This window comes from Oncorhynchus keta, chromosome 31 (genome assembly GCF_023373465.1).
Source record: "Oncorhynchus keta strain PuntledgeMale-10-30-2019 chromosome 31, Oket_V2, whole genome shotgun sequence".
NCBI lineage: Eukaryota > Metazoa > Chordata > Actinopteri > Salmoniformes > Salmonidae > Oncorhynchus > Oncorhynchus keta.
The window spans coordinates 13638030-13662837 of NC_068451.1; the positions used below are offsets into that span (position 1 = coordinate 13638030).

The 24808-nt window shown below is 42.6% G+C and overlaps 1 protein-coding gene across 6 annotated transcripts; it reads left to right on the forward strand.

Annotated features, from left to right (window-relative positions):
* The first annotated feature begins 7 nt into the window (after positions 1-7).
* LOC118364492 (N-acetylglucosamine-1-phosphodiester alpha-N-acetylglucosaminidase-like) lies at positions 8-23233 on the forward strand. 6 transcript variants are annotated; one of them, XM_035746065.2, is made up of 12 exons: positions 18-308; positions 2250-2461; positions 2669-2936; positions 4047-4186; positions 4654-4762; positions 5389-5517; positions 5706-5911; positions 6035-6082; positions 6507-6635; positions 7300-7478; positions 19689-19767; positions 20491-20664. In XM_035746065.2, the coding sequence occupies exons 1-12, from the start codon at positions 226-228 to the stop codon at positions 20520-20522; spliced, it is 1614 nt and encodes a 537-aa protein (XP_035601958.1). In that variant the 5' UTR covers positions 18-225; the 3' UTR covers positions 20523-20664. The 6 variants fall into 6 exon arrangements, with proteins under 6 accessions (XP_035601961.1, XP_035601960.1, XP_035601958.1 ...); XM_035746064.2 differs by having other exon boundaries at positions 43-308; positions 7347-7478; positions 20491-23233; XM_035746068.2 differs by lacking the exons at positions 19689-19767; positions 20491-20664 and adding an exon at positions 17635-17922 and having other exon boundaries at positions 8-308.
* The last annotated feature ends 1575 nt before the right edge of the window (positions 23234-24808 follow it).

Sequence of the window (24808 nt, forward strand, 5' to 3'; positions counted from 1 at the left end):
CAAGTTAGTTAATTATTGGTTAACTTTGCTAATTTAGCGAACAATATGTAGCAGCTACAACTGTGCATTTCAGTGTAATTTATAGTGGACGTTTTCAGCAGGCAAAGTAAACAGAACATCATGTGCTCTTCTTGTCTTGGACAAGTCATATGACTTCCCTCGCGTTGATTATGGTAGCTAAAAAGTAGAGTGAGGCAGGCGCACTTTCAATGTCTATGCTATCATATGGCAACACTTTCAGTGAATGGTCATTTTGCGTTGCTCCTGATATGGATTGGTATTTGGCTTTCGGAGTGCAACAATATTGGGTAAGGGCCGTCGTTTCTAGCTCGCTAGCAAAACTTTCACAATCAGACTCAGAAGTTAACAAGCGCTAGCCTGCTCGCTAGCTAGCTGGGTTGGTTGTGCTTGTGCTGCTGTCTAAAAGAGGCAGACAATCTTGTTAGCACAGCCTGTGAGGAGCACTTATCTGACTTCGTAGTCCCGTGTAGTTAAGTTAGTAGAGCATGGCTCATGCAGTTCCAGATTTGTGGGTTCTATTCCCAAGGAAAATGTATGGATTAAAATGTTAAATGTATGAGGATAAATTAGTATTCCCTACCTATGTTCTGGGATTATAAACTAACCAACTAATTCATTCATAATTTGGTCAGTTATAGCCAGCCAGTTGCTTGATTATAATGTTTATCTATTGCAGTGGCAGCAGTAAAGTGCAAAGTCATTCTTGTCTCTGACAGCAGAGATAACGGTATGCTGTCCATTTGTGAATATAGTCAAGTGACAGTCTTCGGCACGCACACTTTGCTTCACTGCAAGCTGAGGACCCATCTGAAATACACGGTGTGTGTTTATTATAACTGACCAAATTATGAATGCATTAATTGGTTAGTTTGCTAATGTTAAATATGAGCATTTTTTGAATGCATGAAATAACTCCTCCCCTATTCTTGACAAAATTATATTGTTATTTAAAGTACAAATCTGAAGTCCACGGTAAAGTACACGTCATTGCATTGAGGCAGAGATGTTTCTTTGGTCACCACCCATCTTGAAGTTTCCGGGTAGTTGGATATAATCAACACTAGAGAGCAGTATTGTATAGTGCTGTGCTTGTATCTCAAATTATATAAATCAATTCCTAGTAATCAATTCTCAAGTTTGTCTGTTTTTTACAGACCCTGTCTTTACTTTGTTACAACAACCTCCAGAATTTCTCTCATCCTATCAACTAGTGTAACGGATGTGAAACGGCTAGCTTAGTTAGCGGTGCGCGCTAAATAGCGGTTCAATCGGTGACGTCACTTGCTCTGAGACCTTGGAAGTAGTGGTTCCCCTTGCTCTGCAAGGGCCGCGGCTTTTGTGGAGCGATGGGTAACGATGCTTCGAGGGTGACTGTTGTTGATGTGTGCAGAAGGTCCCTGGTTCGCGCCCGGGTATGGGCGAGGGGACGGTTTAAAATTATACTGTTACACTAGCATAAGCTGTCATATGTTGTCTAATATCATAGAACCATTTGAACGTCTCAAGTTAAAACTGCAAAAATGCAACTTTTTGGGCGACCCCACAAAATTCACATAGAAATGTGAGTTATAGAGCTCATTGAAAGCATGAAGCGGGAGATCTGTTATGTGCCCTATTTCAATGCTTTCTGTTTTAAAGTTACATTTTTGCGTCTTTTACTATTGTTTTTGTACGACCAGCTTCAAACTGCTAAAAATACTATATTTTTGGTTATGGAATATATATTTCACAGTGGTTTAGATGGTACAATGATTCTCTACACTATACTTGCCTGTTTTGTTACTTTACCCGAAATCAGGTGTGATTTCTGCATATTGTATCTTGCATAGTGCATCTTTATTAACCCTTACCGTAGCCATTTCAACTTCAATTTGGTGACATAAGCATTGAGACATACCAAGGATCCCGGATAGCAAAGAACTTGGTCCGAAGTGGGCCAAGGCTTTTTCTTCTGGAAAACATTTAGTCACATGACCAACACTCTTTTGACACATTGACGCACTGATAATAAGTCAATTGTTTGAGAGTGTTTTTGGACTCAACTCAATAAATGTGTCACAAGTACTTTTACTTTAAAGAAAACATTTATAAACATTTTCACTGCAGATCTTGATTTCTTTGAATGCAGTTTGTCTATTTTGCATCAGGTTTAATGCAATATGGACTCAGGAGAAGTGTATCATCATGAGTAAATAAAGTTGAAACAACTGGATATTTGTTCTCCACAGTCCCTCATTGGACGATGACCTCCTATCGCCGTACCCCTACGGCCATAGCCATGGACCCTCGCACTCCCACCGTCATGTCCGAGACTGCCAGTTCGTTGTCCATGGCAACGTCACCCACCAGACCTGGCCTGCCAGCAACCACACTGGGGTGCCCGTGGCTGAGTCGAAAGTCTTCATCTCTGACGTCCCTGGCACAACCCGATGGGTCACAGGTCAGTGGAGGAAATACTTCTTTTGAAAATACCCCTAAAAATCATTATGGCAAAAATGTTATTTTCTTTGTTTCCATAGCTATTCAGCAGTTTAAACACCATACCCTTACAATATTAGGCTTTTGTCAAGTGAGATTCTTCTCCAATTTTTTGTTGTTGTGTGTATATAAACTCTAAAATTAAGAAATTATTTCCTCCCTGCCACAGGTCACATTACAGTGGTCCACGACCCCCTGAGGACGGTGTCTGTGCTGGAGCCTGGAGGGCCGGGGGGGTGCGGGATGAACCAGAGGGAGGCAGTGGAGGAAACTGCTAGAGCCGGCAGGTGTCTCTATGCCCAGAATGGAGGTTTCTTTGATACTCAGACCGGGGAGTGTTTGGGGAATCTAGTGAGTGACGGGGTACAAGTGAGGGACAGCAAAGGGTTGCAGAATGCCCAGTTTGGCATCCGGAGGGACGGGACGCTGGTGTTTGGGTAAGAGCTGCCGGTCTCTTTGAATTTCCTTCTCAATATCTTTCTGTACCTCAACTTGAGCTTTATTTGTGGTTGTAATGTGTATAATTTCTAACAGAAATTTGGACTTCATAACTTTTTCTAGACATGCTGTCAAGGCTTGTAGTTGAGATTGTGGAACACTGATCCTGTTATCATAAAATACAAATATTTTATGTTTATTTGCTCAAACACAAAGGCCTTTATTACATGCTACGATTATTACTCATTCTAAATTATCGCAAGTCTTATCTCATCTCCCTAACAGCAATTATTATTATTGTTTCTCCATATGAAACTTTAATGGACTTCCGCTAGCCAAACCTCCATGCTCAAATTAAGCCACCCAACGAAAACACACGCACATGTCACAATAACCCTATCGCGTAAATGACGTCTACTTTGGAACATAACCAGTTAGATTAGGACGGTACTCCCTGTTCCCTGGAGAAGTGTGTTGTGTTGACCTGTCAGTCATTCCGTGTAGAGTATTGGCTCTACCTTGGAATTTTCCTGTTTCCCAGATAATGGTGTTTACGTTCAGGTACGTTTGATTGGGAAAAATAAGAGCAGTGAAAAAAGCAGTAGTCCCTAAACCGATAAAACCAGCCGCTTGGTTCTTGTGTAGTGGCTGATGTAATATTGTAATGGCAGAATCACCAAACCATTCACTGTGTCCAATGTGCCCCCCACATCTCATTCCCCCCATAGATTTTTCGTAGGTTAGAGTCCGAGGGCTTTGAACACTAAGCTATTTAACTGTCACAAATTGAATTACAAACATTTATTGTGGGGCCAACAAAGCTAGCCAGGTGAAAACACTGTGTACAGAGATTCAGGATGCACTTGAGCTTTTTGGCTGACTAAGCCAACATGTTTTATCTCACTAGATTGCTGAATGTACCCTTTTTAACATGAGTATCAAAGCATGTGATCTCATGAGTACCTTGTTCCACAGTTGGTTATTCCTTTCTTGAGATATGACTGACTGGTGTTATTTGATGCTGTTTGGGGGTAACTTGACTTTTTCCTCATCTTTGTCCCTGATTTACCCTCTCTACATCCTGTTTCTCTACTTCTTTTTGTCTCAAGTTATCTCTCTGAGGAGGACGTTCAGGATGAAGCCAACCCCTTTGTGCAGTTGGTCAGTGGGGTGGTGTGGCTGCTCCGAAACAGCCAGGTCTACATTAACCAGAGCATAGAGGCTGAGTGTGACACGACACAGGAGACTGGTAGCTACTGCAGGATACTGAGGATGTCTTCAACTTAGGCATACTTACTTAAAATGCTAGAGATATATGTAGTTAGTATTGACATATTTCAATATTACTTTAGGTAAAAGTCTCCATTAAATGCAAGTCTAGCATCGGCTTACTTAACCATTAGATTAGGAAGTAAAAAGCAGGACTGGCCTTACGTCAGCACTTGGTGGTAACTTTGTCCTAGACTTGATGTAGAAATCTGTTTTTGGCTTCACGTCACTCGTATAACATGGCCATTTAAAACATCAGGGAGTTGTCAAAATACATCGTAAAAAATACATTTAGAAATATGAAGAGAAATTGCATTTGGCACAATTGACAAATGCATATGGTGAAACCCTGTTTGCCCATTCTGGTTATGTAGAATACATCATTGTTGTTTTTATCAAATTCGGCCAGTATGCTTCAATTCAATTTTCATGCATTTGATTCCGCAGGGAATTTCCGCCATTTTGTGGACGTAGTGTCAGCCAGGACAGCGGTTGGTCACGATCAGGAGGGGAAACTAATCCTGTTCCACATAGACGGACAGACTGACCGCAGAGGGTAAGAATGGACAAGAGATGAGGAGTTGAGAAAAGGGAGGGAGAAGAGGGTAAGAAGATAGAAAGGGTGGAAAATAATACAGGGGTAATTGGATGAGGGTGAAAAAGTGGAGAGTATTGTGGGAGTCAGGAGAGGGAATACAGTTGGGGGAGGGGGGGGTGGTTGGTCAAAGTAATGGAGAGTGAAAGGAATGTGAGACAATGCAGGTTTGATTGGAGGCAGAAGTGGGGCCATTTAGGCATATGAAGGGAGATGGGGCTAAAGTAAAAAGGCTCTAATCAACTCTATTGATCTGGCTTTCTCTGCACCAGTGCAATGAACAAATTACCTCGTTAACCTAGAGTTTCATGAGTTTAAGGGGACATGTCTGTTCATGTCCATGGCCTCCACTCTATCAGGCCATATAAAGTCAATAAATCTTATCTAGTAAGCGCAGTCTCTCGGTGCAAATCAGACCAACCATTGATTTTCTCCAATGAATTGACCTTATTTGTCACACAATTAACATTGCTTCAGAAGTCCTTATGGATTTGTTTTGCTTTAAATGCAAGCACCATCCTCCTATATGGCCTTATGGTACAGTACTGTACTAGTGGTTTGTACCAATTGTTCTCTCCTCTCTCTAGTATGAATCTTTGGGAGGTGGCAGATTTTCTGAAAGGTCAGGGGGTCATCAATGCCATCAACCTGGATGGGGGTGGTTCCTCCACTTATGTGGCGAACGGCTCATTGGCCAGCTACCCCTCGGACCACTGGTAAGCCAATCAGAAAGCTCACGTCACATATTCATTGCAATGACATTACAAGGTTTATGGAGCTGCTTTTTGTGGCTTTTATTTTAGTCATATGTTGTTGCTGTTTGACACACTGTAAATGATCATATTCATGATATTCATTCTCTCACCTGATCTTTGTCTCCATGCTCCTCTATTCCCTCCTTCAGTGTCTCAAACCCCATGTGGCGCTGCCCTCGGCTGGTCTCCACCATCCTGTGCGTCCACCAGCCCCAGTGTCAGCCTGAGGACTGCAGCGGGCACGGGACGTGCATCAATGGGCACTGCCAATGCCAGGAGGGCTGGAGTGGGACTGGCTGTGACACTCTGGTGTGCCAACCTCCTGCCTGTGGTGCCCACGGTGTCTGTACACAGAGTGAGTGAGGAGTGGGTACAGTTTCTCTCTCCTCTCGAGTTCTGAACCAGCTCTCTGAGGTTACAATGAAATGCCTCTCCTATTTCTCTATTCTCTTTCTCTCATCCCTCTCTCCTGGTACAGATGGCTGTGCGTGTGACGCTGGATGGAGAGGGAAGAACTGCAGCCAAGGTAATCAGCCTCTCTCCGTCTCTCTCTCTCTCTCTCTCTCTGGCTTGGTTTGTTTACACAACAAGTCTGTCATTTCTCCTGGTGTGAAACATGTTGCTTGTCCCCAGGACCCTATGATTTGTGAAGAATGTGCTCTGTCGAGCTTTGGCAATTATGGTTGGTAGTTATAACTTTCACATTCCAGGGCAGTACTTTAACACCTCCTAGACCTCACATTTTCTTTCACTCACTGCACCTTCTCCCAACCCAATGGCCCTATAATACACTCTTTACCTTCCTGACCAAACCTGTGTCCTACATAACTGTATACAATGACATATTGTCCTCATATCTTGTAATACTCCCTCCAAAATCTACAGTATCTGACCGTCTACCCATCACAGCTTATTAGTGTATTTTAACTTATTTTCTCTGTCTCGCTCAGTGTGTGATTTGGGTTTCTATGGAGACGGCTGCAACCAGACATGCACCTGCACTAACGGGGGCTTATGTGACACTGTTCACGGTGACTGCAGCTGCCCCATTGGTTTCCGTGGCAACTCCTGTGAACAAGGTGTGTTGCTAGTAGTGCAGCAGGATAAGTGTGTAACCCTGATTGATTGGTGTACACCTAAAACAACCTTTACGACCCTCCAAAGCAAATTCGTAATCCCCTATCAATCCCTAATTTCTCTTTCATATTCCCAGACTTTCCCTCACCTGTTTTAGCAATAGCACCATGGAGCACTTCCAATGTTATGCCTTATTCCCAGTCTCACAGGGATAACGGTGAGCAACAAAAGCTTTCCCAGTGGTCTGGCTAGAACATTCTCCCCCTCTGTACGACTTCTGCCAATAGTCTTGCTCCAAATCTCTGAATGAGAACTGCTGGAACACATAAGCCCTAATATGCTAAGCGTTCGTTATATCACTTCCTTGGCACTCTGATGCCCAAATCCTGGACTGAATACCTGTGGCGTTGGAGATTAAATTAAGCTATTTCTGATGTCTTATTGTCTTGTCAGAGCTGTTAAACTCTTCATGCTCATCAATGCTGTAGTTCCCATGTATTATGGACTAGCTTATGTGTGACAATTACATATTGTGAACATTATCTTAAAATCCCTAAGAAGGTCTAGGAAACTAAAACATTGGTATGAACCCCGGATGTTGCAAGCAAAAGCAGTAGTTTTCAGCAGGGAAGTTTCTTTACATTAAAGCTTTATTGTATTTTCCAGTGACATCTCTCCCTGGTGTCTCGCATCACTTCCTGTGTTCCCCTCAGAGTGTCCTCTGGGTTTGTACGGACTGGACTGTGGGCAGGAGTGCCAGTGCCAGGACATGTGCCCATGTGACCCGGTCACAGGAAGCTGTAATGCCCTGTTCCAGGGAGAGAAGAACCAGAGCATACACAGAGGTATGGAACCACCTGTTACTCCCACACCTACTCAGAGCACTAGTAGTTGCAGTAACTAAATGGATCACAACATACTTGCATAAAGAGGTTACAAGCCTCTATTCATGATTTCTGCACCTCGGTCTCTAAAAAGTACTAATAGTTTCATAGTTGTCGTCCTCTAAAGTGTCTTGTACAGTATGTGGACCACTTCATTCTAAGCCTGCTAGCATAGGTTTTCTCCCAAACATGACTTGTCTGTTTTTATTGGTTACCCATCATTACATGGTACAGACATTCAGGATATGTTTCAGTTGGCTGTATGTAGTCTAGGGCTGTCCCCAACTAAAAAGATCTTGGTCGAAAGATTTTGGTCTGTTCTTTCGCCAAATCGATTGGTTGACATTTTTAAATGTGTATTTCTCCATATAGACACATCCTATGTAGTTTGTTAAAATCAACTATATGCATTGAGCTTGTCTGATGCTTTTAGCTCACTGTTTGAAATAAGACACATGACTCAAGAGGGAGCCAGAGATCTAGATAACCAGAAGAAAAATCTTAACCTGACCCAACCATCCTCTTCCCTCTCCTGATGGCTTTTGCAGATTCTGCCATTACTCTCCCGAAGTTGCTGGTAATTGGCTACACGAGGAGTCGGCAACCTTTTTTCATGTGGCAACCTTTTTTCATGTGGCATGCCAATTTATCTTACCATTTCTACCGATCTGTGTGCCAGTTATGGTTTTTATATGCACATTTATAAAAAAAAGTCTTCATATCTCAATCATTGTCATGTGGTTACTCAAAATTATATCTAAATTAAAATGATACAAACCTAAAAACTAACTTCTATTGCTGTTGGCCAACTAAAAATAGCCTACATAAAGCCAACAAATAAAAACATTGCAGCCTGCTGATATAAAATATCCTATAAATCACACTGGTTATGCATGGCCTGTCTGCAATGAACTTGAAACATTTCTATCAACTATTAACTTAAGTCTGGTCTAAAGCTTGCTCTAGCAAACTTGCAGCATTGTATAAAGTATTCTGGGCCCTCAGGTTCCTGCTCCAGTGAGCATGGGACAGACACCGCTGTAGGCTATTTGCGCAAGTGATAAGAAGCAGTGCTTGACTTGGGCAGGAGCTCACCGGTGCGGAGTACCGACCTCTCAAATGTCCTACTGCTTGAGCTCCTGTATTATTATTATTTATAGAATATTAGCTAAAAGCTATTGTGGAGCTCATGCACCTAAATATAAACCGTACCAGCACCCAAAATGGGGCCGGGACCTATTTCAGTCTGAGTCAACCACTGATGAGAAGTGATCAGGCCTATTTACATTACATTACATTTAAGTCATTTAGCAGACGCTGACATTTCCACTGGATCAGAGCATGACATTTTTCCATTCACACTGAGTGGTCTTTGAAAGGGAGAGCGCTAGAAAGATTTTTCAAATATATTGAGGAACTACTGTCCTTCTCAATAGATGTTAAAACAGACTTTTTTTGCTTGCTGTTTGAGGTGAAGAAAACACAACTTTGAGAAGCTCCACAGCTCATTAGTCGTGGTGCGTTAAGACAATCAGAAATACTATCAGATCCCCAAATGGGCACATTTTATATGCTTACATTTGTGAGCAGGCCAGGTAGCCTATAGGCCTACTTCTAAGTGTAATCAGGTGCGTGTCCTTACTCAACATTGTCTTTTGTCTGGAGCACTCCTGTCAATGACTAAATTGAATTGTCAAAATTCCTAATGAAATGTTCCTCACAAGTGTTGCATAGGTTGTGTGCTCTGCAAACAATGTGTCCACTCCGACAATGAGAACGGTAAAAGGAATAATATATTGAATGCATTAACAGAAATGACCATAGCTGAACAAACATTGTAGATTAAGAATTAACGGTAAATGTACTCCTGGTGATATTTTTAATGTGGAACTGATAGACGCTAACAATCAAACTCAAAAAGATCACACATGAAGTTCTGAAGCCCTTGGTTCACTCCAGACCTGACTGCCCTCGACCAGCACAAAAACATCCTGTGGCGGACTGCAATAGCATCGAATAGCCCCCGTGATATGCAACTGTTCAGGGAAGTCAGGAACCAATACACGCAGTCAGTCAGGAAAGCTAAGGCCAGCTTCTTCAGGCAGAAGTTTGCATCCTGTAGCTCCAACTCCAAAAAGTTCTGGGACACTGTGAAGTCCATGGAGAACAAGAGCACCTCCTCCCAGCTGCCCACTGCACTGAGGCTAGGAAACACGGTCTCCACCGATAAATCCATGATTATCGAAAACTTCAATAAGCACTTCTCAACGGCTGGCCATGCCTTCCGCCTGGCTACTCCAACCTCGGCCAACAGCTCCGCCCCCCGTAGTTCCTCACCCAAGCCTCTCCAGGTTCTCCTTTACCCAAATCCAGATAGCAGATGTTCTGAAAGAGCTGCAAAACCTGGACCCGTACAAATCAGCTGGGCTTGACAATCTGGACCCGCTATTTCTGAAACTATCTGCCGCCATTGTCGCAACCCCTATTACCAGCCTGTTCAACCTCTCTTTCATATCGTCTGAGATCCCCAAGGATTGGAAAGCTGCCGTAGTCATCCCCCTCTTCAAAGGGGGAGACACCCTGGACCCAAACTGCTATAGACCTATATCCATCCTGCCCTGCCTATCTAAGGTCTTCGAAAGCCAAGTCAACAAACAGGTCACTGACCATCTCGAATCACACCGTACCTTCTCCGCTGTGCAATCTGGTTTCCGAGCCGGTCACGGGTGCACCTCAGCCACACTCAAGGTACTAAATGATATCATAACCGCCATCGATAAAAGACAGTACTGTGCAGCCGTCTTCATCGACCTCGCCAAAGCTTTCGACTCTGTCAATCACCAAATTCTTATCGGCAGACTCAACAGCCTCGGTTTTTCGGATGACTGCCTTGCCTGGTTCACCAATTACTTTGCAGACAGAGTTCAGTGTGTCAAATCAGAGGGCATGCTGTCCGGTCCTCTGGCAGTCTCTATGGGGGTGCCACAGGGTTCAATTCTCAGGCCGACTCTTTTCTCTGTATATATCAATGATGTTGCTCTTGCTGCGGGCGATTCCCTGATCCACCTCTACGCAGACGACACCATTCTATATACTTTCGGCCCGTCATTGGACACTGTGCTATCCAACCTCCAAACGAGCTTCAATGCCATACAGCACTCCTTCCGTGGCCTCCAACTGCTCTTAAACGCGAGTAAAACCAAATGCATGCTTTTCAACCGATCGCTGCCTGCACCCGCATGCCCGACTAGCATCACCACCCTGGATGGTTCCAACCTTGAATATGTGGACATCTATAAGTACCTAGGTGTCTGGCTAGACTGCAAACTCTCCTTCCAGACTCACATCAAACATCTCCAATCAAAAATCAAATCCAGAGTCGGCTTTCTATTCTGCAACAAAGCCTCCTTCACTCACGCTGCCAAGCTTACCCTAGTAAAACTGACTATCCTACCGATCCTCGACTTCGGCGATGTCATCTACAAAATGGCTTCCAACACTCTACTCAGCAAACTGGATGCAGTCTATCACAGTGCCATCCGTTTTGTCACTAAAGCACCTTATACCACCCACCACTGCGACTTGTATGCTCTAGTCGGCTGGCCCTCACTACATATTCGTCGCCAGACCCACTGGCTCCAGGTCATCTACAAGTCCATGCTAGGTAAAGCTCCGCCTTATCTCAGTTCACTGGTCACGATGGCAACACCCATCCGTAGCACGCGCTCCAGCAGGTGTATCTCACTGATCATCCCTAAAGCCAACACCTCATTTGGCCGCCTTTCGTTCCAGTACTCTGCTGCCTGTGACTGGAACGAATTGCAAAAATCGCTGAAGTTGGAGACTTTTATCTCCCTCCCAACTTCAAACATCAGCTATCCGAGCAGCTAACCGATCGCTGCAGCTGTACATAGTCTATAGGTAAATAGCTCACCCTTTTTCACCTACCTCATTCCCATACTGTTTTTATACTGTTTTTATTTATTTACTTTTCTGCTCTTTTGCACACCAATATCTCTACCTGTACATGCCCATCTGATCATTTATCACTCCAGTGTTAATCTGCAAAATTGTATTATTCGCCTACCTCCTCATGCCTTTTGCACACATTGTATATAGACTGCCCATTTTTTTCTACTGTGTTATTGACTTGCTAATTGTTTACTCCATGTGTAACTCTGTGTTGTCTGTTCACACTGCTATGCTTTATCTTGGCCAGGTCGCAGTTGCAAATGAGAACTTGTTCTCAACTAGCCTACCTGGTTAAATAAAGGTGAAATAAAAAAAAATAAAAAAAAACAATGAATGTGCACAAATTGGTGGGAGAAAGTGCGTTCTGGAGAGAAGTGCATTGTGCATCTGGGCGAGTCATGGTCAATCCGACGTCTGCATTGGCCATACAGCATTTATGGTGAATCGGCCTCTGCAGAAGTCATGGCATTCACGCTTCGCAGCGCAGTGCAGAGCTGTTGTAAAGGAAGTAGTACAGCTCCCATCTACCGTCAACCAATAATGTCAATGCGGAGCTATACAGGGCCCTCCGCATTGGTTCATTTGGGAGGTGCATGGCTGCTGTATGCCTCTGGAGGCACCGTAATTGCATTACACCCTCCATACGGCGCCTCCGACCACATCTCGGATCTAGCATAAATTGGCTTTTAGTCTAGGCCTTCGAAATAGATTAGTTCACTGAGATGGCCGTGTGTGTGATACACGCATGCTACTGGTCGACAAAAAACCCCATCTTGGTTGACCAACAGCCTGTCAACTAATTGGGGGGCACCCTAATGTAGTCGCCCTGTGTGTCTAGTGTTCTCATTGTAGTACAAATCAGGAAGGTTTATCTCTGAGATGATCTCAGCTGTCCCAGCACACCCAGACTCATTTCCCTTCCATGTATTACCTCATTTTCTCTTCCCCTCTCTTGTTCCTGTCTGTCATTTTACCTCCCTCCTTGTTCGTTACTTGTTGGCTATATGCAGTGCTGTAACGATGTACAAAAGGGGAAATAATCATTTACAATGGTGTTTGTTCTTCACTGGTTGCCCTTTTCTTGTGGCAACCGGTCATAAATCTTGCTGCTGTGATGGCACACGGTGGTATTTCACCCAATATATTTGAGTTTATCAATTTGAGTTTTCTAGTTCTTTGCTGGTCTGTAATCTGAGGGAAATATGTGTCTCTATTGTCATACATTTGGCAGGAGGTTAGGAAGTGCAGCTCAGTTTCCACTTAATTTTGTGGGCAGTGTGCACATAGTGTGTGTTCTCTTGAGAGCCTGGTCTGCCAAGGCGGCCTTTCTCAGTAGCAAGGCTATGTTCACATAGTCAAAGCTTTCCTTCATTTTGGGTCAGTCAGCGGTCCGGTATTCTGCCGCTCTGTACTCTGTTTAGACACATTGGAAATAATTATTTTAGTTCTCATGATTTGGTTGGGTCTAATTGTGTTGGACCAGCTGGCTTAGGGTACTCTTCTCCGTGTTAATGTCTGTGTAGGGAATTACTTTGTTATGGAAGGTTTGGTAATCACTCGCTCTCTGTCTGCATCTCCCCCTCCCTCTGCTGGTTGTGTCCATATGTAGGGCATAGTAGGGATGTGTTCATGAGCTCTCCTAAACTATGACAGGCCCGTGCAGACTCTAATCTCACCACTTTGTTTTACTTTAGTTATCTCTGTGGGATCCACCATCTCTATTTACTCTAGTTCTATGTTGGTGGCGTTTTTATGTGTGGGGGTTGTAACATCAACGCCACACTACACTGACTCATTCCCTCTCATTCTAGTGTGTTCTGAGCATAGCCCAGGACAGTGCTCTTTATCAGGATGATGGGCTGACTGGCCCACACCACAGCCTACTGACTGCCTGGCTGCCACTTACAACACACGTGTAGAAGTTTAACATATTTAGACCCTTATAAAAGAGAGGAGGGTTAAGGGGGGCTTAATCAAGCTGTGTTGGGATGTATGTCACAAACTAGAGTAACCCTAATAAATCCCCAGCCCTCTACATATGTACAGTTGAAGTTGGAAGTTTACATACACTTAGGTTGGAGTCATTAACTTGTTTTTCAACCACAAATTTCTTGTTAACAAACTATAGTTTTGGCTAGTCGGTTTGGACATCTACTTTGGACACGACACAAGTCATTTTTCCAACAATTGTTTACAGACATTTTATTTCACTTAAAGTTCACAATCACAATTCCTGTGGGTCAGACGTTTACCTACACTAAGTTGACTGCCTTTTAAACAGCTTGGAAAATTCCAGAAAATTATGTCATGGCTTTAGAAGCTTCTTATAGGCTAATTGACATCATTTGAGTCAATTGGAGGTGTACCTGTGGATGTATTTCAAGGCCTACCTTCAAACTCAGTGCCTCGTTGCTTGACATTATGGGGAAAACAAAAGAAATCAGCCAAGACCTCAGAAAAAAGATTGGAGACCTCCACAAATCTGGTTCATCCTTGGGCACAATTTCCAAAAGCCTGAAGGTACCAGGTTCATCTGTAAAAACAATAGTACGCAAGTATAAACACCATGGGACCATACAGCCGTCGTTCCGCTCAGGAAGGAGACGCGTTCTGTCCCCTAGAGATTAATGCATTTTGGTGCGACAAATGCAAATCAATCCCAGAACAACAGCAAAGGACCCTGTGACGGTGCTGAAGGAAACGGGTACAAAAGTATCTATATCCACAGTAAAACGAGTTCTATATCGACATAACCTGAAAGGCCGCTCAGCAAGGAAGAAGCCACTGCTCCAAAAGTCATTAAAAAAGCCAGACTACAGTTTGCAACTGCACATGGAAGCAAAGATTGTACTTTTTGGAGAAATGTCCTCCAGTGTGATGAAACAAAAATGGAACTGCTTGGCCATAATGACCATCGTTGTGTTTGGAGGAAAAAGGGGGATGCTTGCAAGCTGACGAACACCATCGCAGCCGTGAAGCACAGGGGTGGCAGCATCATGTTGTGGGGGTGCTTTGCTGCAGGAGGATCTGGTGCACTTCACAAAATAGATGTGGATATATTGAAGCAGTCAGGAAGTTAAAGCTTGGTCGCAAATGGGTCTTCCAAATGGACAATGATTCCAAACATACTTCCAAATTTGTGGCAAAATGGCTTAAGGACAAAGTCGAGGTATTGGAGTGGCCATCACAAAGCCCTGACCTCAATCCCATTGTAAATGTGTGGGCAAAACTGAAAAGGTGTGTGTGAGCAAGGAGGCCTACAAACCTGGCTCAGTTACACCAGCTCTGTCAGGAGGAATGGGCAAAAATTCACCCAAGTTTATTGTGGGAAGCTTGTGGAAGGCTACCCACAATGTTTGACCCAAGTTACACAATTTAAAGGCAATGGCACCAAATACAAATTGAGTGTATGTAGACTTCTGACCCACTGGGAATGTAATGAAAGAAATAAAAGCTGAAATAAATAATTCTCAATTATTATTCTGACATTTCACATTCTTAAAATAGTGGTGATCCTAACTGACCTAAGACAGGGAATTATTACTTGGATTAAACGTCAGAAACTGAAACTGAGTTTCAATGTATTTGGCTAAGGTGTATGTATACTTCCGACTTCAACTGCACATATCAAGTTTCATTTCTTAATGGCTTGTTTGCAATGTTCCTTGTGTTTACGCTAGTATGTAAATGTAGAGTGCCTTCAGGAGGTTTTCATACCCCTTGACTTATTCCACATTTTGTTACCGCCTGAATTTAAACCGGCTTGAATACATTTTTTTGTCAAACATCTACGCACAATATCCCATAATGGCAAAGTGAAAACATACAGTGCCTTGCGAAGTATTCGGCCCCCTTGAACTTTGCGACCTTTTGCCACATTTCAGGCTTCAAACATAAAGATATAACTGTATTTTTTTGTGAAGAATCAACAACAAGTGGGACACAATCATGAAGTGGAACGACATTTATTGGATATTTGAAACTTTTTTAACAAATCAAAAACTGAAAAATTGGGTGTGCAAAATTATTCAGCCCCTTTACTTTCAGTGCAGCAAACTCTCTCCAGAAGTTCAGTGAGGATCTCTGAATGATCGAATGTTGACCTAAATGACTAATGATGATAAATACAATCCACCTGTGTGTAATCAAGTCTCCGTATAAATGCACCTGCACTGTGATAGTCTCAGAGGTCCGTTAAAAGCGCAGAGAGCATCATGAAGAACAAGGAACACACCAGGCAGGTCCGAGATACTGTTGTGAAGAAGTTTAAAGCCGGATTTGGATACAAAAAGATTTCCCAAGCTTTAAACATCCCAAGGAGCACTGTGCAAGCAATAATATTGAAATGGAAGGAGTATCAGACCACTGCAAATCTACTAAGACCTGGCCGTCCCTCTAAACTTTCAGCTCATACAAGGAGAAGACTGATCAGAGATGCAGCCAAGAGGCCCATGATCACTCTGGATGAACTGCAGAGAATCTACAGCTGAGGTGGGAGACTCAGGCCAACAATCAGTCGTATATTGCACAAATCTGGCCTTTATGGAAGAGTGGCAAGAAGAAAGCCATTTCTTAAAGATATCCATAAAAAGTGTTGTTTAAAGTTTGCCACAAGCCACCTGGGAGACACACCAAACACGTGGAAGAAGGTGCTCTGGTCAGATGAAACCAAAATGGAAATTTTTGGCAACAATGCAAAACGTTATGTTTTGCGTAAAAGCAACACAGCTCATCACCCTGAACACACCATCCCCACTGTCAAACATGGTGGTGGCAGCATCATGGTTTGGGCCTGCTTTTCTTCAGCAGTGACAGGGAAGATGGTTAAAATTGATGGGAATATGGATGGAGCCAAATACAGGACCATTCTGGAAGAACCTGATGGAGTCTGCAAAAGACCTGAGACTGGGACGGAGATTTGTCTTCCAACAAGACAATGATCCAAAACATAAAGCAAAATCTACAATGGAATGGTTCAAAAATAAACATATCTAGGTGTTAGAATGGCCAAGTCAAAGTCCAGACCTGAATCCAATCGAGAATCTGTGGAAAGAACTGAAAACTGCTGTTCACAAATGCTCTCCATCCAACCTCACTGAGCTCGAGATGTTTTGCAAGGAGGAATGGGAAAAAATGTCAGTCTCTCGATGTGCAAAACTGATAGAGACATATTCCAAGCGACTTACAGCTGTAATCGCAGCAAAAGGTGGCGCTACAAAGTATTAACTTAAGTGGGCTGAATAATTTTGCACGCCCAATTTTTCAGTTTTTGATTTGTTAAAAAAGTTTGAAATATCCAATAAATGTCGTTCCACTTCATGATTGTGTCCCACTTGTTGTTGATTCTTCACAAAAAAATACAGTTTTATATCTTTATGTTTGAAGCCTGAAATGTGGCAAAAGGTCGCAAAGTTCAAGGGGGCCGAATACTTCGCAAGGCACTGTATTTTTAGACATTTCTGGAAATGTACTGACAATTAAATATAGAATCTAATTTACATAAGTATTCACACCCCTGAGTCAATACTTTGAAGAAGCATATTTGGCAGTGATTACAGCTGTGAGACTAACCCAGACTATGGGCTTTCCACACCTGGGTTGTGCAGTATTTGCCCATTTATTATTTCCAGAAGTCTTCAAGCGCTGCCAAATTGGTTGTAGGTCATTGCTAGATGACAATTTTCAGGTGTTGCCTTTATATTTAATTTAACAGGGTAACTCGGCCACTTAGGAACATTCACTGTCTTCTTGGTAAGAAACTCCAGTGCCTTATGCTTTAGGTCCTGCTGAAAGGAAAATTAATCTACCAGTGTCTGGTGGAAAGCAGACTGTACCAGGGTTTCCTCTAGGATTTTGCCTGTGCTAAGCTCATTCCGTTAATTTTTTTATCCTGAAAAGTTCCCCCAGTCCTTAACTATTACAAGTATACCCATAAGCTGATGCATCCATGACTATGCTTGAAAATGGAGAGTGGTACTCAGTAATGTATTGGATTTGCCCCAAACATAACACTTTGTGTTCAATACAAAAAGTGAATTGCTTTGCCACATTCTTTGCAGTATTACTTTAGTGCCTTGTTGCTAAAAGGATGCATGTTTTGGAATATATTTTTCTTTACAGGCTTCCTTTTCACTCTGTCCATTAGGTTAATATTGTGGAGAATCTACTATGGTGAACACTGAGGATGGATCAACAACAATCACAGCCATTAAACTCCAACTGTTTTGTTGGCCTCATGGTGAAATCCCTGAGCCGTTTCCGTCCTCTCTGGTAACTTAGTTAGGATGGATACCTGTGTATTTGTAGTGACTGTGTGTATTGATACACCATCCAAAGTGTAATTAATAACTTCACCATGCTCAAAGGGATATTCAATCTGTACCTTATATAAACGTAGCAAAAAAAATTAAAGTCCCTTTTTCAGGACCCTGTCTTAAAAATATAATTTGTAAAAATGCAAATAACTTCACAGATCTTCATTGTAAAGGGTTTAAACTCTGTTTCCCATGTTCAATGATCCATAAACAAACAATTAATAAACATGCACTTGTGGAATGGTCGTTAAGACACGAACACCTTACAGACGGTAGGCATGCTGCAAGGAGGCATGAGGACTGCAGATGTGGCCAGGGCAATAAATTGCCAATCTGTATTGTGAGACGCCTAAGACAGCGCTACAGGGAGACAGGACAGACAGCTGATCGTCCTCGCAGTGGCAGACCACGTGTAACAACACCTGCACAGGATCAATACATCTGAACATCACACCTACGTGACAGGTACAGGATGGCAACTACAACAGCCGAGTTACACCAGGAACGCACAATCCTTCCATCAGTGCTCAGACTGTCCGCAATAGGCTGAGAGAGGCTGGACTGAGGGCTTGTAAGCCTGTTGTAAGGCAGGTCCTCACCAGACATCACCGGCAACAACGCCGCCTATGGGCACAAACACACCGTCGCTGGACCAGACAGGACTGGCAAAAAGTGCCCTTCACTGACGAGTCGCTGTTTTGTCTCACCAGGGGTGATGTTCGGATTCATGTTTATCGTCGCAGGAATAAGCGTCACACCGAGGCCTGTACTCTGGAGCGGGATCGATTTTGGAGGTGGAGGGTCCGTCATGGTCTGGGGCGGTGTGTCACAGCATCATCGAACTGAGCTTGTTTTCATTGCAGGCAATCTCAACACTGTGTTACAGGGAAGACATCCTCCTCCCTCATGTGGTACCCTTCCTGCAGGCTCATCCTGATATGACCCTCCAGCATGACAATGCCACCAGCCATACTGCTCATTCTGTGCGTGATTTCCTGCAAGACAGGAATGTCAGTTCTGTTGCCCATGAGGAGATGCGCTGCAGTACTTAATGCAGCTGGTGGCCACACCAGATACTGACTGTTACTTTTGTATTTGACCCTCCCCCCCTTTGTTCAGACACATTATTCCATTTCTGTTAGTCACGTCTGTGGAACTTGTTAAGTTTATGTCTGTTGTTGAATCTTGTTATGTTCATACAAATATTTACACATGTTAAGTTTGCTGAAAATAAACACAGTTGACAGTGCGAGGATTAATTTTTTTGCTGATTTTGTGTTTTGCCATCTCCCAATAAGTGCCCTTTGTGAGGCATTGGATAACCTCCCTAGTCTTTGTGGGGGAATCTGTTTTTAATATTCACTGCTCAACTGAGAGACCTTACAATTATCTGTATTTGTGGTGTACAGAGATGAGGTAGTCATTCAAAAATCTTGTGAAACACTATTTCACACATTGAGTCCATGTATCTTATGTGAGTTACGATAATTAGTTGTTACTCCTGAACTAATTTAAGCTTGCCATAAAAAAAAGGGGGTTGAATATTTGTTGACTCAAGACATTTCAGCATTTTCCATTTTAAATGTGTGTAGGCCAGTGACAATCTATAGGTAATCCATTTTAAATTCAAGCTGTATCAAAATGTGTAAGTCACGTGTTGCTTGAATACTTTCTGAAGGCACTATTTGCATGAGGCAATGTTGAGGAATAACAAATTGTTGTGTTTGTACTTTGATTCCTGTTTTTATGGAGAGCGAAATTGTCACAGCTAGTGCAGTCAAACAAGGATGCTGAAGCGACCATCTATAGTTGGTGTGTGTGTGTGTGTGTGTGAGACTTTAGACATGAGTGGTTTCTGTAATTGCTGTTTCCACTGTTTCCACAGCTGGCCATTGTCTGGCCAATCAGATGTTTGCAACATGGAGCGAGGAGGAGGCACACAAATCCAAGCCTTATCTCTCCGAGTAAGTGCCAAAGGTCATTTCAGCTGAAACCCCTCCCTGCTGTTAACCACCTACAAATCAATCTAACCGCCCTCCTCGCATGCACAGCCACTCTCCCTCCTTTGAATCCCTCCGTCGCTCTCCTACTGTAAATTTATGTAGATGAACATTGTGCAAAACACAGCCTTTCTATTTTTTTCACAGCTTGGCTCAGACAGAGAAATTCATCACTTAATCACCTCGTGTGACTGGAACAGCATGTCCACTGCTATGTTTGGTGATGTGCTAATATTTGCATGGACCAACAGTGGTCTAGACCTTTATTTAGCGAGCTTGACCCCTCCATACTTGTAAACACGTCACAGACTGCAGGAGCCATACGCATTTATTAACCCCCTTACCCTTTACATGCTAGTGAGGGATTGTTTTGAGTTGCTATGCTATTCATCCACAGATGGAGTGAGAGGTTGAAATGTATTTATTCATTGATCATCTTTCTCTCCCGTTCTCAAATCCTCCTCACATTTTCACATCTCATTGTCCAACAAATGTTCCTTTTTGGGGCCCATGCTAATATCAATGAATCCTCTTATGATAAAAATGGGTTTGATTTGGATTAGATATATACATTTTCCAAGCGCTCTACACACCGCAAATATACCTATTTCACTTCCGATGCCTAGTACCTGATGTCTTCCATTTATCTCCCCTGATCTCTCTTCTCATCCCTCCATCTCTACTCAGGCAGTGCTGGCTCATCGTCACTGGCCTGTTGACCTCTCTGCTGTTGTCCAGCCTGGTGGGTCACCTGATCATGTGTTGGCGGTCCCCGGCTCACCACCCCGGCCGTGTGGACTACTCCTACGTGCCACTGACAGAGATTGGTGGTGCGTGCAGTTCAGGGGACCGAGGGAAAGGGTCGCAACCCAGCAGAGGCGTATTCGAGATGGACTCAGACTCCCAGGATGAACTGTGGTCGGGTCCGCGCTGAGGGAGGGTGATGGGGGACGGGTGGGAGTGATCCTACCCTGTTAGGACCTCTAACATATTGTAAAGAGGGGAGGAAGGTTTATATAGAGAATGGGTTGCAATCAATGAAGGAGAGGAAGAGATGGAGCCAGGGATAGAGAAGAGCATAAAGAGGTCAGAGCTGGAGGGAGTGCAGTGCAGAGAGGGATCCAAGAGAAGGAGGGGGGTGATGACGAGGCCACCGGATGTTTCAAACTCTATCCCCTATTTGAAGAGGGCTCTTTGTATTTTCCCTCCGGCTCATCAGCCACCATCTCGTTATCCAGAGTGGATGTAAAGAGGAAAAACAGACTGAAAAGAAATAGGCATAGAAGTAAGAGGAAGAAAATAACTTCTCACCCTTTGTACTGATTTTTAAACTAAATGACTATTTTATTGTCCACTCTAGATTTTTCTAAGTGACAAAGAAGAAACAATATGCCAAAATATTTAATTGTGACTAATATCAATAGTAGACTGTATGTTTCCATATAAGAATAGCTATTTTAAGGGGACATAAACAGAGAAGACCTTTGTTTGCCATCCTGTTCTACAAGCATGGGATGGATTTCTCCACTTGCTGCCATGAGAACAGACAAGGTAAGAACTTTGAACCCTAGCCAGGAAATCCCCAACGCTCCAACCCACTGAACCTTGTATTTATTATGGAGTCCACTTTATCAAATGATTCAATGTGAATGCACCCAGGTTCACTGGGATTGTTTTTAATATTTCCAAACTATTTTATTTCTGTGAAGTTATGTTTCCACCAGCCCTGTGAAGCACCCATTTTTGTAACTGTTCAGACGAACTGTTGAAATCATGTTTAAAGGTTGTCTGGGTGCCAAGTGTGCTTCTGGTTCAGCCAAAAATTTCTAAGGCAGCAGTAGGGATTTGAATGCAGAAGTAAGCATGTACTCAAACTAGTTTGACAGGACCTGAGTGAGTATATATTTTTTTTGTCTGACAGATTGTTGACCTCTCCTTGACCCCAATCTCAATTATTTAACAGAAAGTTAATTCTAGTTATTTTTCAGTTGATGCTTCTCAGAGACGAGATAATCTTTTCTCTTTTCCATATTATGAGAATTGTGTGGCGGCTTGGTGAGGTGGAGATGTGGGGGGGTTGTAAAGAAGGATGTTCAATTTTAATCAAACTGTGCTGTGTGTGGAGTTATCTATATCTCTCAGACTAAGGTTAGGATTCACTTTGAGAAATACCAGGGGTTGTTATATTACAAGGCTGTGGGAGAACACTTGATAGGAAATGTGTTTTGTTGATGTTCTTACATGTGTATTTAACATGCAGGTTACCAGATTGTGGTCTATATGGAGGCTGTTAGGGAGTTGAATTGTCCCACTGAGACTACTAATGACCTGTGCTCAAAAACAGTGAAAGGACTTTATACAGTGACAATGACTCACTGTGTGCTAGCGATGCTGTTGTGTTTGTATAGTTAACTATCTTAACTCGCACTTCCTTGAACTGGTGAAGAAAATGAAGGAATTTCATTTGTGCTCTCACTTCAGGCAAGGCAAAATGCAAATCAGGGTGATTGCTTGAGTATATGTTTGTTTCAATACATTTGCCTGTTGTAGTGTTGCGAGACTGGTTTTGTTTGGTAAATTGTAGCTGTTTTATTATGCAGCTTCTATGAGCTTGCTGGACAACTAGAGGTGCCTGGCCTCACTACCCTGGAACATATATGTGGCAGGTTAGCCTTACGGTTAGAGCATTGGGCCAGTAACCGAAAGGTTGCTAGTTCCTTGCTAGCCATCAAGGTGAAAAATCTCTGTGCCCTTGAGTTAGGCACTTAACCCGAATTGCTCCAGGGTCACACTGGCTGCGACCCCACTCTCTGAAGGGTGTCTTGGGAAGAGTTGGGATATGCAAAAAATGAATTTCCAAATCACACACGCGTATTAATAGGACAAATATAAGCACTCACCAAATTATTTTTATTACATACTGTACGCTTGCAATTAAGGGGCCTTTTGCTTGAATGTCTTTTTTTTGTGTTTTTCTTTGCATAATAGCATAATGCCAAATGATTGGGGGTTGATTTAATATATATTTGTTAAAAATTGGACTTCCTCTGTGTTTTTACTCAGGCAAGGACATAATTATGTTTAGTCCCCATCCAATAAGGGTCAGGAATTGATACTTCAATATTTATAAGTTTGATAATGTGTTAATTTTTGCCAAGGAATGTATTTGATGCACTATAGTCATGTATAGTGTTTAATCAAGAAACTAACGTCAATGAACTGAAACTGGTGTAAAAGTTTCCCATGATTGTGCTTCCTTTACTGTCATTGTGGTGAATGACAACTCGCATACCTTGTCTACTTGAAACTTCCTGCTGTTAATATGCAAATGTCAAGAATTGAGGAACTGCATTTTGTTGAAGGTGGTTGGCATTTCACTGCTGAGTTTTAGTAAAGATTATTTTTCACCAATAAAACCTTTTTTTCAGTATCAATGTATTCTCTGGGCTAGGTTGGAACTATTTAGGACTTAATTCATACACCTCATTCACAAGTGACTTATTTTGGTGGACAAAGGAAGTAGCCTAGTCCGTAGGCTGCCTCCCCAACCGCAATTAACTCATTTGATTGATTTTTATAATCTCATGCGTCCATTACATGTTGGTGTTCAACAGTCAACAAGGTTATTTTCCATGGGAGTGACTGACTGGATGGCCCACCCGATCACTTGCTGACTCAACCATGTCAGCCCCGCCTTCTCTGTCCTGTTCAGCTGATGCAATTCTTAAGAGGGATGTCACTCTCCCTCCCTGCATCTTTGCTCCTTATTCTGCTTGTTCCCTGTCCACCTCTTTTCTGCTCCCTCAATGTCCTCTCTCTGTTGTCCTATCATGGTCTTACTCCCGCTTATCTCCATTCATGACATACCTTACCCACATTACCTAGAGTGTTCGTGACTACTTCAAAACAATAACTTAAGCATTCATTGTAAATATTGCATTTCTGTGTGTGCCTTCGCTTGAGTGTTTGTGTTTTTCTTTTTGAAGTAGACTGGCAGGAAAGGTTGCCCTCCCACGGTTTCTTTGTGTTTGTTAGAATTCACTTGTTTGCCTGTGAACTGTCACACCCTGGGTCAATGTTAATCAATCAGAACCAGACCCAAATTCTGTGTTTCACCTAATCATCGATCCTTATCGCAGGTTATTTTGAGTGTCAAACATACTGCAGGCTATGTGCGTCTTTGTCTTATGATGTATATTTTTGTCCATTCCTAAGGGACTGGAGGAAAGAAAACGATGACCCTATTTCACATTGATTTCATTTTTTTTTTTTACCCATAGTTCCATATTAATCTTTCCTAGTGCTTTGACTTGACATAAGTTGTTGAGGGATGGAATGGACAGTGTCAATGGACAGTGTCAATCCAACCACAGAATGTGGCTGAATGAAATAGCCTGTAGCCTACCACACTTAAATGAGACCTCCCTTAACTTTGCATGCCCCTATGTTTTCACAGCCTTGTCTCTTTACCCCACAGCTTGAATACACAGCTCTGTTTTCTGTCCCAAATTCCCAACACACCAAAACTCTTTCACATGGCCTTCGACATAGGTTTCCTTTTCTTTACCCCCCCCCCCCTCCTCTATTTACAAACTGTCCTCTCCCTCAAGGAATAGCTGTCCCTAAGGATGCATTTTAAATTGACTACTCTGAGGAGATTCTGTAATGTTCTTTTCTGTCAAATGCATGGTTTAAATTCACCATGTTAAATATCAGAGAAAATGCAAATTAGTATTTTGTTCTGTAATAAAATGTACGTTATTGATTTATTAAACTGCTGAAATTATGACGACAAGTAATCAATGAACTGTGTCCCCTTGTAGCTATTGCAAAAAGGATTGCCCACTTTGAAACAAACATTAGCAACATTATGTAAGGATGTGGTTTCTTCACGTGAAAGGGAACATGTATTATATTTTTTATATGACGATGGCCCATTAAAATGACACAATTAATGTTAAAAAATAAAAAAAATTGTGCACTAAATATATTGACAAAGAGAGGC